The 16,990-nt window shown below is 47.4% G+C and overlaps 1 protein-coding gene across 12 annotated transcripts in view; it reads left to right on the top strand.

The window, feature by feature from the left end:
• The first annotated feature begins 297 nt into the window (after nt 1-297).
• CCDC61 (coiled-coil domain containing 61) overlaps nt 298-16,990 on the top strand; it is a 32,078-nt gene continuing 15,385 nt past the window's right edge. For 4 of the 12 annotated variants that reach the window (XR_012006575.1, XR_012006576.1, XR_012006571.1 and 1 more), the window contains exons 1-5: nt 751-920; nt 7,379-7,537; nt 7,790-7,872; nt 11,495-11,652; nt 13,045-13,206. Coding sequence is in view for 8 of the 12 variants with exons in the window: in XM_072774085.1 (XP_072630186.1) it covers nt 764-920; nt 7,379-7,537; nt 7,790-7,872; nt 11,495-11,652; nt 13,045-13,206 (719 nt within the window). In the remaining 4 variants the exon portion in view is untranslated. The other 8 variants (XM_072774108.1, XM_072774112.1, XM_072774128.1 and 5 more) reach the window with 8 other exon arrangements.

The following is a 16,990-nucleotide window of genomic DNA, read 5'->3' as shown; positions in this document are numbered from 1 at the left end:
AGAACTTCCCTGCAGCTTCCGGACCCGCGGTGGCCGAGACCTTCCTGTGCGCATGCGCTCCGGACTCTCCTCCAGCCCGCTCCTCCGCGTGGGCGGGTCCTAGGCCTCTGCAGGGGGTGATGGGCGGGGTCAAGGGGCTACTTCCAGGATTTCCTCCCCCTCCGAGGGACAACCCCCTTTGTATGACTGGCAGCGGTCATTAGCCAGTAATAACTGGAGAAAGGACCGACGACCGGGCCCATGTAGGAATCTCTGGTCCGAGTGGGCCAATTGCAAGTCTTGGGGGGCGGGTCCTCCTCTGAGGCGGGACACGGAGTGACGGGCGTCCGTCTTGGCTAATCAGAAGTAGGCTGCGAGCCAGCCAGGGCCAGTCAGAAGCGAGAAGGCCGGATCCTGGGGCGGGGCTGGAGCTACGGCAGTTGAACCGCTCGCGAGGAAGGGTGCCTGTGGAGACGGTGAGAGGCGGCGGGAGTGGCGGGTGCGCGGGCTGGGGTGGCTGTCCTGGGGGGGGAGGGGGTGCCCTGGGGGAGGGTGGGCTGCGGCGGACAGCTGACCCGGCAGTGTAAGGAATCAGGAGAGGGTGACCTTTAACACGGATAGGCGCTCTGAGGAGGGCTTGTGAGTAGGAGGGCAGTATCTGAGTCGGCGAGGGGGAGATGTTTTGTATTTCCCAGGAGGGTCTTTAATGGGGAAAGCATGTAAAGCAGGAGACAGCAGGCGGTAAAATACAGAAATTCCCCAGTAAGTAGAGCCCTGTGATTTAATGGGAGGTTTTAAGGCGAAGGGTAGTATAGCGCGGCGTGGAGGAGCGGAGGTCCGTGAGAGGAGTTGCAAACTGGTTTGGGTGGAGGGCAGGTTAGGGACAGCACCGACGGGGAGGATGAGCGAGGACTTCGCGAATGAAGGGGTGCCTGAGCGAGGTATGAAGGCATATGACACTCATAGCGTTTATGCATGGCGTACTATGTGCCAGGTTTTGTAGGAATTATTCTTAAACTTCCCAACAGCCGTCCGGGTGGTTAAGACTTTGGGCTCTGGAGTTGGGTTCCCTGAGTTGAAGCGCTGGCCCTGCCACTGAACGTCATGGTAGCTTTGGGCAAATTCTTTGGCTCTCTGTGCCTCAGCTTTATCATCCTTAGAACGAACTCATCTTTTCTCTCTCTGTGCTGCTCACCCGCTGTCCTCGTGCAGTCTCTTGGCTTGCATGCTCTTTATATGACAATGCCTGTCTGCAGCCTGGATCTCTCCCCAGAACTCCAGACTCATGTGTCCAGTGGCTGACTCTTCTCTACTTGGAAATCCAACTGATATCCATGCTTTAAAAACTTGTCCCAAATCAAACTTGTAGTTTCCCCCTTTCAGCCTCCCAAAGCTGCTGATGACAGTTGCATTCTTCCAGGTACTCGGGACTAAAGCCTTCGAGTTGTCCTTGACTCTTCCTTTCCCTTGCCCATGTGCCATCTGCCAATCAGCAAATCTCATGGATCTATCTTTATTTCTTTTAAAAAAGATTTTATTTATTTATTCATGGGAGGCAGAGACATGGGCATAGGGATTATGACCTGAGCCGAAGGCAGATGCTCAACCACTGAGCCACCCAGGTGCCCCTCATGGGTCTATCTTTAAAACAATTCCAGAATCCAGCCCAATTTCACCAACTCCCTTGCTACTCCTTTGATTCATGCTACCACTTGCTTTTACCTCTAGTCTCTTGCAGTGGCCTCCTCCCTGGGCTCCTTGCCTCTGCCCTGAATCCCACAGTTGGGGGTTCCTATTAAAGGAGAAGTCGGATCATGTTGCTCCCTGGTCCAGGCACTCCCGTGGCTCCCACCTCACATAGTACAAGTCCTTGCCAAACCCACAGTGACCTACCCGATCCAGCTTTCCCTCCACTTTGCCCTCAACTCGCACCATTCTTTCTTGTTTGCACTGCTTCAGCCACTCTGGCCTTCTCATTCCTCAGACATAGCAAATCCATTCCTGCCTGGGGAAAGTCCTTGCTGCCCTCTGGATCACATTCCCTCCAGATGTCTACATGGCTTCTCCCTCACCTCCCTTACATCTCTGTTCAAATGTCAAATCCACAGACAGACCCTCACAGACCACCCAAGCTAAAATAACTCCTGTTTCTCCCTAGCCCCCTCATCACCTGGTTTTGTTTTTCTTCGGTAACACTTAGCACCATATTAGTGTTTGTTTATACCTACTGGCTTCTTAGACTCCCACCCCCCACTAGAGTGTTGGTTCTATAAGAATATAGAATTCAGAGCCTAGAAGTGCCCATAGAGGCTTAAAAAGTGGTACTTGTATTAAACCACCATCACCACCATTTCTGGGGTGTGGGAGGAGCACTCCTGGCGGTATAGGGCAGTGTTGTTGAACTGAGATAGTCTTGGAGTGGTGGGGTCAAGATGGAGTAATAAACTGGGCAGGTTGTGGTATCCAAGGGCAGAAGCTCTCAGATCTCAGTGCTCCGGGAGCTTGTAGGAAATGCAGATTCCTGGGCCCACCCACAGGGGTTCTGCTTCTGTAGATCTGGGATCATGCCAAAGATCCTCCATTTTTATCAAGCACCAGTATTCATGCTGAAGGTCTGCACTCCTCACTTGAAGAAACAGACCAGCTCAGAGCTTGTACTGGAGCTCTCATCATTAAATTCCCCTTCTGTGGCTGGCCCTCTGCCAGGCAGTGCTGAGGACACTGGTGATTGAGACAGCTCCTCACCTAGCCCGGGAGTCAGGGAGGGCTTCCTGCAGGAATGGACATTGGAGCTGGGACCTGTTGACAAAGGAGTGAGCTAAAGGAAGAGGGCCTTAGCTATATCTCCTGTGCCTAGAACCCCGTTTCCTGGCATCTAGCATAAACTCACAAGTGGTCCCCGATCTGTGCCAGAATGCTGAAGATACAAGAATGATCAAAATGGCTCTGCCCTCTTGGGCTTCTGGTCTGTCGACTAGCTGTCAGCTAGTTGCACAGATGGTAAACAGCTGACCGAGTGCCAGGCACTGTTTGAAGCTCCTTACATGTATTAATTTAATCCTCACAATCATCCTATGTGAGATGGGAGCTTTTATTATCCTCACTTTACTGAAGGGAAAAGGCCCAGAGAGGGTAAGTGCCTTGCCCCGGGTCACATTGTTGGTAAGTGGTGGAGCGGGAACTAAACCCAGGAGTCCCTGTCCTGCAGTGTGTGTCATGTTTAAAGTATGAGGCCACACCTAAGGATTGATGCATGGAGGGAAAGGAGCAGAAAGTTATGGGAGAAAACAGAAGATGATTGGGGAAGGGTAGCTGGGTAATGGGTAGGGGGACCAATGTGACAGCTCCTCACTGTAGGATTTTAGGCAAACCTGTTTCATCCTCTAAAATCGGGGATGGTTACGGCATCTACCAGGGAACAGAATTAAGGACAAGTCACTGGTTGATATGTGTACATAGTCCTTATTTATCTAAGTAAAAAAGTGTTTGAGGGAGAATAGGGGCTGAGATTTGGATACCCCAGAGGGTGGTGGTGGGCTGCAGTGTGCACTATGGAGGGGTGGATTGTGGAGAGTCCTAAAGGGCTTTTGTGGTTACGTGTTTCAGGGGAACAGTGTGGAAGGCTTTGGTCTATATTCTGGGGGGGAGGTGCAAGGTGAAGGGAGGGGAGTTCACTCACATGGCAGGAAGGTGAGCTTAGAATGGGGGCAAGGAGTCACTCAGGCCACGCCAGTGTGTGTATGTCGGGTTGGGGGTACACTGCATAGGAGAATGCAGCTAGGTCTTGGCCAGGCTGGAATATGTGGTGGTGGCACCTGGGCAGCGTGCTGCAAACAATGTGAAATAGCCATCAGGGTTGGGGGTTGACAGCGGTGGTGATTTACCCATATCTCGTATGAGAGTTGGTGATGTGGATTTGTTTTGGGGGAAGCCCAGCATGGAGGATTCTCGGCTCCCACCCCAGGGCGAGGGCTTTGAAATCCAAAATATCCAAGGAGCGCTCTTGGGAGGAGGAAGAGCCAGGGACCCAGATGGAAACGGAGAGGGGACTCACCGTATTGAAAGATGAGACGGAAAAGGGCTGGAGTCTGAAAGCTGTGTGTGCTTGGGCGTATGTGCAATGTGCGTGCGTGTACGTGCGTGTGTGCTGAAGCCATGATGTCACAAGGCAGAGAAATGGGGTCAGGTGTGTGGGCCAGAGTGGGGTGCTGGGGTGTGCACGCGGAGCGCACGCAAGGTTGAAGTGCTGACGTCACGGGTTGGCGAGGGCGGGGCCTTGAATGCAGGGTCAGGAAGCTGAGACGAAGAGGAGCTAGGAGAATCTGGGGACTGGAACGAGACCAGCAACCAGGATGGGCCACTGGTCACAGAGCAAGGATGGAGGATGCAGGTAGAAGGACGGAGGGTGAGGGGTGAAGGAGGGAAGGGCTTGGGACCTGGGGAATCTCAGAATTGGGGGGGAGTAAAGGGGATGTTCTGGAAAGCCTCTGCAGGGAAGAGAGGTGGAAAATGTAGGGAAGGGGTTTACATGGAATCTGGGAGGGAACAGACTCCAGGTGAAATATGGGGATAATGTGAGACAGGCTGAAAATGAGGTAGATCCCCATTTGGGCAAATATGCAGGCAGAATCCGGGAGGAATAATAGGAGGGAGCAAAATTCAGGTAAAATATGGAGGAAAGCCCAGGGGAACATGGGGGCTAGTGTACGGAGAAGGGGAATGTAGTCCCCTGCCCCCCGATCTGGGAGAGATGAATGGCAGTAAGGGACTTGGGAAAGGGAGTAGAGAGGGCTGGTGTCGGGAATGTGGTAGAAGGGGTGAGGCTGGAATATGGAGGGAGGGAGGTTCTGCAGTGGGGAGGCGAGGAGAGTCCAGAATCTCTAGGCCCTCTGGGGAATGAGTGATGGGCTGTGGGATTTATTCAGTCAGCAGTCGTTGAACACTCACGACAGAAGGCGAGAAGAGGGGATGAGGGGAAGGGAGCGGGCGAAGTGTGTGGAGGTGTGGGAGGCAGGTGTGTAAGGGGACAATGGAATTCGGGGAGAATATTCAGGGGCTTAGTATCTGGGGACTGAGGTGGAGGCTAGTGACGTCAGGGCGGTTGGATACAGAAAGGCCCTGTGATATGGTGAAGGGCTGCTATTCTCAGGATGCCAGTGGGGAGCTAATGTGGGGGAGTGGGGAAGGAGAAGAGCAGGGCTGGGTTGGTGCTGGAGATGGGGTGGGACGGGCCCCTTTATTCCTCTGTCTCCTCCCCGGAGTTAGGTACCACGAGTGGGGTGGTGAACTGGGCAGTGAAGCTCCTCGGGCGGTCTGCGGGTACCTCCGACGCCGTGGTAACCAGAACGGCGCGACTGTTGATTGGCTCGCGAGTCGGAGGGCGGGGTCTAGGACGCCTGGTGGGGCGGGGCCCGCGCTGCCAGGCCCCCGCACTGAGGACCAGGGGATGCGGGATATGTTGAGCCGCATAGCTGTTTGCACATAGATCAGGGATTATTAACCTCACCCCTGAACCTCCAGAGAATGTGAGAGTGCCTAATTGTGAGAGTGTGGATTTTCAAGGGAAAAAGGTGTCTCAATTTCAAACAGGCTTCCAAACATGAGAGACCCCTCCCCCAAATAAACTTAAGAGCTTGGGTTGAGAGACAGAGGAACCTGCCAGGATGTCTGGGGCTTTGGGAGTTGTCCTTCAGCCTTGGAGAAAGGGGATGTATGGATGGGCCTCAGGGTGGTATTCTGGGAGCCCCTGAAATTACTTGCAGAGGGTTATGGGCTTATTCATTTATCTGGGGAGGGGACCTAGAGTTTCAGGGCTCATCATTTTCTGGCTTTACAATATTATATTTTCTGATATCAGCCTTTACGAGGATTTCTTGGGGAAAGTGTGAGGAATAAAACATGTAGCGGAGAGGAGACCAGGCTTTGGAAGGGTCCCTATGATATGGGTTAGGGCAGCCCTGGGTAACTCTGTCTTTGGGGCAGCATAGGACTCTGCTGAGTCTCAGTTTCTCCATCTGTACACTGGGGAGAAAATGGGCTTGCCTTGTTTCTGTTGTCTTTCAAGACACAACAACAAAGTAATAATAATAATGCCAGTATGTATATGAGTGCTTGCTGTGTGTCAGGCATTGCTCAATTTGTCCAAGGATTTTAATGTGATTAACTCATTTAATCTTTACACCAAGGAGATGAGCACTGTTATCCTCCTGTGGGCTTGTGAAAGCCTGCATGAGCATCCTCTGACCCGGTATATCTCATCTCTGTCCCTCCCTCATGTTCCCCTTACTGTTCTTAGAACAAACCAGGAATGTCCCACCTTAGAGCTCTTGCCTGGCTGTTCCCTTTCCCTCGACACTCTTCCGCCAGATATTCACCCTTCTTACCCCCCTCCAGGCTGCTGCTCAAAGAGGCCTTCCCTCGCTACCTTAGCTAAAAGAGCAACACCTACCCACAATGTCTCCTTTTACTACTACTTTGCTTTTTTTTTTTTTTTTTTTTGACATTTTTATACCTCTGACTATTGCTGCCCTCTTGAGGGTAGGGGCATGATTTGGCTTATCATATCCCCAGCACCCAGGATGGCATGTGCTTTAAAGATAAGGAATCTTGCTCCAAGAGAGGTTAAATATATGCCCATATATATGCACATAGCTGGAACCCGATATGAACTCAAGCAGCCTGGGGCTCTCATTCTGAGCCACCCCCTAAATTCCAGGCTGAAGGCAGAGATCTGACCCTTTCTTCCACTTCATAGAGCTAACAGCGTGTGGTAGCCCTATTGGCTAAGAGAAGGTACTTAGACTAATTAATAAAATTGGTTATTAGTTCACTGGACATGATTTAAGTGTATCATTGATAATATATAGTGCCGCTGTTCTCTAAACTTGGACCACTTTCCCTAGATAGCCATATGACTTGCTCCCTGACTTCCTTCAGTTCTCTGCCCATAGGTTACCTCCTCAGAGAGACCTGCCCTGATCCCCTATTTAAAATTTGCCCTGCCTGACCTCAGTACTCTGTCCCCCTTTGTAGCTTGATTTTCCTCCACAAATGTTTGAATAATTAATATATAATGAGCATAGGATTAATAATAATCAGTATTAATCATGATTCTCTTGTCAGAAATCATATATTCTACTAGCCAGCGTGTGTTGGGCATGGACACAGTTCTAAATGCTTTTATGTGTATTGTCCAATTTAATCCTCATGACAACTCTATGAGGTGGATGCCATTATTATACCCATTCTGCAGATGAGGAAATTGAGGCGCAGAGAGGGAGTCTCTTTTCTAAAGTGCCAAAGCTGGTAAATGGTGGAGGAAGCATATAAACTCTGGCCTTCCAGCTTTCGAGCCTGGCCTCTCAGCCCCTCTGGGTCTCTGTCTCATCCCTCTCTCCAGCAACACTGGCCATGGACCAGCCAGCTGGCCTGCAGGTGGACTACGTCTTCCGGGGTGTGGAGCATGCCGTGCGGGTGGTGGTGTCTGGGCAGGTGCTAGAGCTGGAGGTGGAAGACCGGATGACAGCTGATCAGTGGCGGGGCGAATTCGATGCCAGCTGTGAGTGTGCCAGCCTTGGGTGGGTTCACCTGTCCTTCCCCAGGATCACCTTCTTCCTGAAGATGAGTCCAACCAGGAACCTGCCCATCTGCCTCTTCTACCTAACCAGAGACTCTAAGGTGGGGAGGGCGGGGTGGAGGGCTCATCCCTCAGGCCAGAGGCACTGGAATTGGGGAAAGTTGAAAAGCTTGGATGGCAGCTCTTGGGCTGGCAAACGGTGAGACTTTAGGAAGGATTTTTCTTTCTACCCAGTCATCGAAGATCTAACTCACAAGACAGGGAACTTCAAACAGTTCAACATCTTCTGTAACATGCTGGAGTCAGCTCTTACCCAGGTAGGGGCCAGGGCTGGGGGCCAGGGGAGGTTTTCTGGATCCCTGGGGGGGTTAGATGCCTACCTGATGTATGCAAGACCTTCCACCTTCTCTTTCCTTAAAGGGACAGGGCTATCTTTTTCTTTCCCAAATGTAAGTGGTTTATTCTGATCCTAAGGAGTTATTCCTGTATAAAAAATTCATGTCGTAGAGAAATGTAAAGAAGAAAGTAAAAATCACTCTACTTCTAATACTCATGCCTGGTAATATTTTATTAATATTTTGGTAAAAATCACTCTAGCCTTTTCTCTACTTCTGTTTACTTGTAAAAGTGTATGTGTATGTGTATTTGCAGATGTATAATTTTATATAGCTGACGTATTTCCCCAAGTATTTTTTAAAGATTTTTTCATTTATTTATTCATGAGAGATACAAAGAAAGAGAGGGAGAAGCAGGCTCCATGCAGGAAGCCCAATGTGGGACTCGATCCCAGGGCTTTGGGATCACACTCTGAGCCAAAGGCAGACAGACACTCAACCCCTGAGCCACCCAGGCATCCCTTCCCCAAGTATTCTTTAACCTACTTTTAAAGGATTCAACAATATTTCACTAACATTTAGTCACATCAGTGAATATAGGTATTCATTTGTGTAATTTTTACTGAGCATCTATACTGGTAGTAGACATTAGGATACAGCAGTGAGCAAAAGAGACAAAGTTCTGATCCTTATGAAGCTGAATTCTAGTGGGAGAAACAGAAAATTAGAAAAATATATAATGTCAAGTAGTTAAAAGTATTAATAGGAAAAAAAGGCTGGAAGTTAGAATGGCAGGAATGCTATTTAGACATCATTTTAAAACTTTGAACTACATTATTTCTTTAATTGTAGATAAAATTTGCACTCATAATGACAGTGTTTCAGTGCATGATTTAGAAAGTGACAGTCTCTTATAATCCCCTTTCTATCCCATACTTCAGACTGTTAATGTTTTGGTATGTGTAAGTAGTATAGCATGAACTCTGAAGTCAGATTCATCACTGCCACTTACTAGCCGGGAACACTGGGCCAGTTACTTCCCTTCCATGCTTTAGTTTTCTTTTTTCCCCTCTTTCTTTCCTTTTCTTTTTCTTTCTTTTCTTTTTCTTTTTTTTCTCTTTTAGAGAGAGAGAGAGAGTGCATAAATGGGTGGAGGGGCACAGAGGGAGAGAAAGAATCTTAAGCAGGTTATACACTCAGCATAGTCTAACTCAGAGCTTAGTCTCGAAACCCTGAGATCATAACTGGGGCCAAAATCAAGAGTCGGATGCTTAACTGACTGAGCCATCCAGGTGCATCATGCCTTAGTTTTCTTAACTGTAATGTGGGGATAATAATAGTCCCTATTTCAGTGTGGTGAAGATTAAGGTTCTGTGTAAAAAGCTTAGAATAGCACCTGACTCATAAGTGCTTTACAGATATTGTCTGTTTTTATTATTGTCATCAACTTGTGAGTTTGTCATCCTTATTAGTGGCTGCATAGTATTCCATTATAGCCTTGTGGCATGATTTGTTTAACCCAGTGGTTCTCAAGTTTTTTGGTGTCACAACCTCTTTATGCTCTTAAAAATTATTGAGAACGTCAAAGAGCTTTTGTTTATGCAGGTTTTATTTAACAATATTTGTTTGCCCTGTTATATATTAACTAGGTGTTTTATAAATTAAAACTGAGAATGAAAAAAAAACTGAGAATGATGTAAACATATTTACAAATTAATAATAATAAATCAGTTATATGTTAAATTACATTTTTATGAAAAATACATTTTCTTTTTTTTTTTTAAGATTTTATTTATTTATTCATGAGAGACACAGAGAGAGAGGGGCAGAGACACAGGCAGAGGGAGAGGCAGGCTCTGCAGGGAGCCCGATGTGGGACTTGATCCCGGGTCCCCAGGATCACACCCTGGGCTGAAGGCGGCGCTAAACCACTGAGCCAACTGGGCTGCCTTAAAAATACATTTTCTAAAACAAAATAAATTAGTAGGAAATATAGCATTGTTTTACATTTTTGCAAATCTCTTTAATGTCTTGCTTAATAAGAAACCGCTAGATTCTTAGATGTGGTTCTGCATTCAGTCTGTTGTGCTATGTTTTGGTTGAAGTGTATGTAGAAAAATCTCCCTCAGGGCATGTGGGTAGCTCATTCCGTTAAGTGTCTGCCTTTGGCTCAGGACATAATCCCTAGGGTCCTGGGATTGAGCCCTGCATTGGGCTCCCTGTTCAGCAGGGAGTCTGCTTCTCTCTCTGCCTGCTGCTCCCTCTGCTTGTGCTCTGTCTCTCTCTGTCAAATAAATAATAAAAATTTAAAACAAAACAAAACAAAAAAAGAAAAATCTCCTTCACATAGATATGTAGTTGGAAAAGGGAGTCCTTTAATCCTTCTTTGCTAACATACTAAAAGTGGACAGGTGGTAATTTCTTAAAGGTTTGTTGTAGTGTGGAGTCCAAAAGCTATCAATGAACTTTTTGTCTTATGTTACATTAAAATCCTTTGATGTATCTTGAGCTTTCCTTGGATCTTTTACCCACTTTATGATATCATGCATTGGTCATGTGGGAAATACGGTTCAGTGAGTTACACAGATCTTCTGAATGTTGATACATTTCATTATACAATATCAGGAAGTCACATTTGTTAATATCCTCCCTGATCTCACCAGGAAGTCTTTCAACATCCAGCAGCTTCTGAACCACACAGTGGCAGATCCAAGTTTTCCAAAATTCTAATTTTTGCTGTGAAGTTTGAATTTTGTCATTGGCAACAAATACCGTTAGCTGTTTTTCTTGAAGTGACAGTCTGACTTTGTTCATTTTTGAGAAAATGCCTGCCAGACACCCAAGTCTGAATAACCAGAGTTTTGTCTGTCAGTCGTTCTTTCAAGTAAAAATAGCATTCCATGAAAGAGCGGCTAATTTAGCCCCAAACTCAATTACACAAGTTTCTTCCTGAGACAACTGTCGTACTTTGGTATGCCACAAAATGTGTGCTTCCCATCTTGTCACAGAGTAGTAAAAAGCCATGTACTCAAGAATGGAGATTGAATAAAATTAATAATTTCTACTGCTTCATTAAGGATGCTCTAGGTTGGATTTCCTGTGTTAGATTTGTTTCTTCTTCCTTCCTGGCCCCCCACTGAGACTGCATGGCAACAGAGAATACAGTGACTGCTAGTACATTTGACATCACTGGCTTGATTTGCGCTAATGGACACCATCAGTTTTACCCACCATTATTTTTCACCATCGATGTAAATACCAGCACAGCCACAAAGGGCACATGGCATTTTAGTATTATTATGAAAATTGTTTGGACCTCGTGGACTCCCTGAATGGGTCTCGGGGACCCCCAGGGGTCTTTGAACAACACTTAGAGAGAGATACAACACTAAGCTGTCCCTCATGGTGGAGCATTTAAGTTCTTTCCAGTTTCTTCCTCTGGTGTCCTTGTGCCAGCCCCTGGGGCAGGGCCGTCTTGATCATCAGCCTCAGGAGCCCAGCTAGCCCAAAGAATGGATGGGGCATGGCCTGGGCATCTGGGTTTTGTGCTCTGGGTATGGCCGTGTTGGGTCTGGTGGCATTTCCTTCCATCCTCCTCCAACAGAGCAGTGAGTCAGTCACCCTTGACCTGCTGACCTACACAGATCTGGAGTCCCTGCGAAATCGCAAGATGGGGGGCCGCCCAGGCCCCTTGGCCTCAAGATCAGCCCAGCTTAACTCCAAGCGCTACCTGATTCTCATCTACTCCGTGGAGTTTGACAGGTGGGGATAAGGGACTGGCTCCAGGCTTTGGCTGGTGGGCAGGTGGGAGGGGATGTGATTAGAACTCAGGAACCCCTGAGGGCAAGTGAGGGTATTTCCTTTGGAATCTTCAGTGTTGAGATTATATCATTTACTATGTGTTGGGCTATAAGTAGCAGAATAACTATTGCTAGTGCTTTAAACAAACAATAGTTTATCACACAATAAGATGTCTAGGTAGGTGGCTACTACCCAGCAGTTTCTTTAGGGACTCAGGCTCCTTCTGTTTTGTTTTGTTTCCTTTTGTCATTGGTAATGTGTTGGCTTTTTGACCTCCATCCTTATCCCTTCCTGGTCACAAAATGACTGCTGCCCCCCAGGCACTGCTTCTGTATCAAAGCAAGAGGAAGAGAACAGGGCCTTACTAGCTAATTGCAACTACCGTTTTCTTTTCTTTCTTTTTTAAAATTTTTAAATTTTTAAAATTTATTTTTTATTTTTATTCTTTTAAAATATTTTATCTATTTATTCATGAGAGACACACACACACACACACACACACACAGAGGCACAGACACAGGCAGAGGGAGAAGCAGGCTCCATGCAGGGAGCCTGATGTGGGACTCAATTCCGGAACTCCAGGATCACACCCTGAGCCAAAGGGAGATACTCAACTGCTGAGCCACCCGGGCATCCCAACATCTACCATTTTCATCAGGAAAACAAAAGTGTTCTAGAAGATGGCCAACAGATTTCCGATAATATTTGGCCAGAAATGGTCTTGTGGCCTTGCTCTAATATTTGGCCACAAGTGGTCACATGCAGAGGATACTAGGATAATGAATAAGCTGGCTCTTTAGGCTGTATAGTGGGTGATGGCAAGTCAGAAGGGAGTTGGGAATGGCTTTTAGGTAGCCAAGGGATGGTGTCTGCCCCATTTGATAATAGCTCCTGGATTTTCTAGTGGGATGTTGTCTGTTCCCTATGCATAGCATCTGGTGGGGGAGTTAATCAAGGTACCCTACCTCTCCTCAGCCAAGAGGTGAGGCGGGTCAGGCCATTTAGAACCTACCCCTACAGAGTCTGAGTTAGGACTGTGCTTGGTGGCAAGCAACATGATCCCAGTGTTCACTCCACCAGCAGGATATGACAAGGAAGTTCGCCCAGACTGCACCAGGCCTGTCAATCCCAGCAGTTCCAAGATTGCTACATAATGGAGTCTGAGGGGTGGCAGGCTGCTGTGAGGGGTAGGGGAGCAGGGAAGGGGCTCGAAGGTGCATTCAGAACTTAAGACTCTGGTAATGTGAGGTTTTTGGAACTGGGTTTTTTCATACTTGAAGGCTCTCAGGGTCTGGTAGTTACCCTCGGGTGGCTTCTTGGCCTCTGAGCTGCCATGGTTCTGATCCTCCTCAGGATTCACTACCCGCTGCCCCTCCCGTACCAGGGCAAGCCAGACCCTGTGGTCCTGCAGAGGATCATCCGTTCACTGAAGGAAGAGCTGGGCCGCCTTCGAGGGCTGGATGGTCAGGATGTGCGGGACACCCGAGAGAGCGAGATCTGGCACCTGAGGGAGCAGTGAGTCTTGGGAAGGGAATGCGGCTGTGGCTGTGTGGGGGAGGCATCCAGGCAGGCATGCCATGGCCCCCTGCTCAGTGCTCCTGGGAGGCTGGTGGTCCCTCATGCACCAGGTATTTATTCTGTGCCTGCCTTGTGCTGGGCAGTGCTGGGGACACAGTGATGACTGAGACAGTCCTGGCCCTGCTCTCCTGGGACTCCCAGTCCAGTGGGGGAGATAGCTTTGTCTGAAGACAGTGATGATTCACAGAAGATGAGGCTTGGGAAGCCCAGAGGGGAGACTGGAGCCTGCCTGGTAGCCTGGAGGGGTGTTCTAGGCAAAGGGAGCACATGTGCAAAGACAGGGTGGGAGGTAGAGTTATATCCAGGGCCTCCTTTGTACTGACCCCCTCCCTGCCTTTTACATCGTAGCCAGCCCAGGGGGCAGACAGATGTTGACCTGAGTCACCTGACGTAACCTCCTGAGCTACCCAGGCACTCCCCCCCATAATATTTTTAATAACAACAATAATAATTGTTACAGCAGCTTACATTTATTGAGCATTTCACTGTACGCCAGGGATTCTGTTCAGTGCTTTATGACTTCATTCCTTTAATCCTTGCAAGGTGGGGCATTGCTGCTATCCCCATTGTGCAGACGAGGAAAACAGGCCAAGAGAGGTTAGAGAACTTGCCCCAGGTCACACAGTGAGTAATATGGCCAGGCTCAACCTTGAATCCAGGCAGCCAGCACCAAGCCCCCTTTGTTTCCTTTTGTTGGTGTTTTGTTGGTGGCCGCTAGACCAGGACTGAGTGTTGGGGCTGACAGGGAGGAGTGGGAGCTCATGGAGCAGGAGAGCCTTGTAGGTCTTTCTGGAAGAGCCTGGCTGTGCATTGCTGGGAAGCAGGATAAGCTTTAGCCTCAGTTTATCCTCAGGATCTACCCCCTGGTCTCTCTAGTGTGTGGATGTATGCGTTTCCCAGACTGGCCACAGCGTGGCACCCTTTGCCCTTCAGAACCAACCAGAACCAGAGAGAGTGGCTTGAGATCCTATAGCTGGTCAGGCGCTTCTTCTCTTCCTCTTCCCAACTTCCTCTTCCTAACTGGTGAGGAGTTTGGGCAGACTCCAAATTCATTCATTCATCCATCCATCATTTTTCTGGTTCATACTGTGTGCCAGGCACACTGCCCCGCCCTAGTTAATGCTTCTTGAGCTCTTACTCAGTGCCAGACACGGTCCAAGCACTCTTCATAGATTCTTACAACCTCACAGATAGGGATTATTATCATTATTGTCCCACTTTGCAGAGATGTGAAGGTCACCCAGCTTATGATAAGTGGAGTGGAGTCAGATACAATCAGTCTGCTCAGGTCCATCACAGTGACCAGACAGCTGGAGTGAGGATCCAGACAGAAAACAGATAATCACACTGATATGTGCCAGCTGTAGGAAGGAAATGTACAGAGAGTCAAGAGAGCAGAGAGAGAGGGACATGGCCTAGCCTGGCTGGGGGTAGGGGATGTGACACTTGAAGGGTGAGAGAGAGCATTCCAGGAGGAGGGACTTGGCATCTGCAAAGAGATGCTTGGCTGGAGCAGCACCAGAGAGGAAGGTGGGAAGAGAGGAGGGCAAGGGGGATGTCAACCGACGGAGCCAAATGGGAAGCTCCTTGGAGAATATAGAGGAGCCACAGATTTTAAGAAGCTTTTTATTAGGCAAAGTTCCAAGAACATATAAAAATAGACAATAGGGATCCCTGGGTGGCACAGCGGTTTGGCGCCTGCCTTTGGCCCAGGGCGCGATCCTGGAGACCCGGGATCAAATCCCATGTCGGGCTCCCAGTGCATGGAGCCTGCTTCTCCCTCTGCCTGTGTCTCTGCCTCTCTCTCTCTGTGTGTGACTATCATAAATAAATAAAAATTAAAAAAAAATAGACAATAGTATAATGCACATGTACTTGTGCCCCCAATTCAATGGGTATCTACATTTTACCCATCTTGTTTGATCTACACAGTCCTCTCTTCCTGAGAAGCAAATCCCAGACATCATATCTCCTCTGTAAATACTTCATTTTCTATCCATGCTTAATGTAGTCCCCTTTCCCCTGTATTTCCTGTGAAGTAGCCTATAGGCTCATCAGATTTAGGATTCTGGCAAGACAGAATCCCTGGTGGTGCTGTGTGCTTGCCTGCTGTCAAGTGGTGTTGGGGCTGATGGGTTCAGATGTTGAGACCTGGATCCTTCTTACTAAGTTCACATCAGCCCAGCATCTATTGGGACTCTTTCTTCTTTCTTTCTTTCTTTCTTTCTTTCTTTCTTTCTTTCTTTCTTTCTTTCTTTCTTTCTTTCTTTCTTTCTTCCTTCCTTCCTTCCTTCCTTCCTTCCTTCCTTCCTTCCTTCCTTCCTTCCTTTCTTTCTTTCTTTCTTTCTTTCTTGATTTATTTATTCATGATAGAGAGAGAGAGAGAGAGGCAGAGACACAGGCAGAGGAAGAAGCTGGGTTCCCATGCTGGGAACCCGAAACGGGACTTGATCCAGGATTGTGCCCTGGGCCAAAGGCAGGCGCTAAACCGCTGAGCCACCCAGGGATCCCCTCTCTTGGTACTTTTCATTTGCATTTCCTTAATTACCAATGAGGTCGAGCAGTTTTTCATATATTTAGTAGCCATTTAGGTTTCCTCTTTTGTGAGCTGCCTATTCACCTGTCATGTCTATTTTTCTTCTGTCTTCTGTGTTTGTTTGTTTTTTTTAAGATTTTATTTATTTGTTCACAAGAGACACAGAGGCAGAGACATAGACAGAGGGAGGAGAAGCAGGCTCCATGCCAGGTGCCCAATGTGGAACTTGATCCTGGGACTCCAGGTTCATGCCCTGAGCTGAAGGCAGATGCTGAACCACTGAGCCACCAAGCATCTGTGTCTTCTGTTTCTTATTGATTTCCAGGAACTCTTTATATAGCCAGGATATGAGCCCTTTGTTAATTTTATGTATTTCAGAAACCTTGCCCTCTATAGCTGGCCTTTTCACTCTCTTAGTAGTGCCTTTTGATAATCATGTTCTTAATTTTATGTAGACTAAATTTTTCTCTAAAGTTAGTAATTTTTATGTTTTCTCCTAGAATCCTTTTTTCCCAGTATCTTGAAGATTTTGTCCTATATCATATTCTATCATTCTTTCTCTTTTGATTTTCACATTTATATCTGCAGTCTACCTGAAATTGATTTGAGGGGAGGTAGGCTCCTTTCATGGTTTTTTTTCACATGATCAGTCAGTCAACCCAATGACAGATATTAAAAAGAGTATCCTTTCCCTACAGCTTAACCATTGTCACCTTTATCACAAATAATGTTTATATATCATCACAAATCAGGTGAGTTTCTGTGCTCTGTAGTACATTGGTTTGTCTATCCCTGTGCCAGCACCACACTGTTAAAATTATTGTAGCTTTATAATTTGGCTGATAGTGGGTAGAGCAAGTCTTCTGACTTTTGTTTTTCCATTTTAAGAATTTTTTGGTTGTTTTTAGAAATTTGCATTTCTTTATAAATTTTAGAATCAGGTTTTTCAATACAAAAACAAAACTTGGAATTTTTTTTAATAGCCTTGAGAGGGATGCCTGGGTGGCTCAGTGGTTGAGACTCTGCTTTTGGCTCAGGGCGTGATCCTAGGGTCCCAGGATTGAGTCCTGCATTGGGTTCCCTGCAAGGAGCCTGCTTCTCCCTCTGCCTATGTCTCTTCCTCTCTCTCTGAGTCTCTCATGAATAAATAAATCAAATCTTTTTTTTTTTTTTTTTTTTTTAATG

Source organism: Canis lupus, chromosome 1, assembly GCF_048164855.1.
Source record: "Canis lupus baileyi chromosome 1, mCanLup2.hap1, whole genome shotgun sequence".
Lineage (NCBI taxonomy): Eukaryota > Metazoa > Chordata > Mammalia > Carnivora > Canidae > Canis > Canis lupus.
This window is presented reverse-complemented; position numbering and strand designations above follow the sequence as displayed.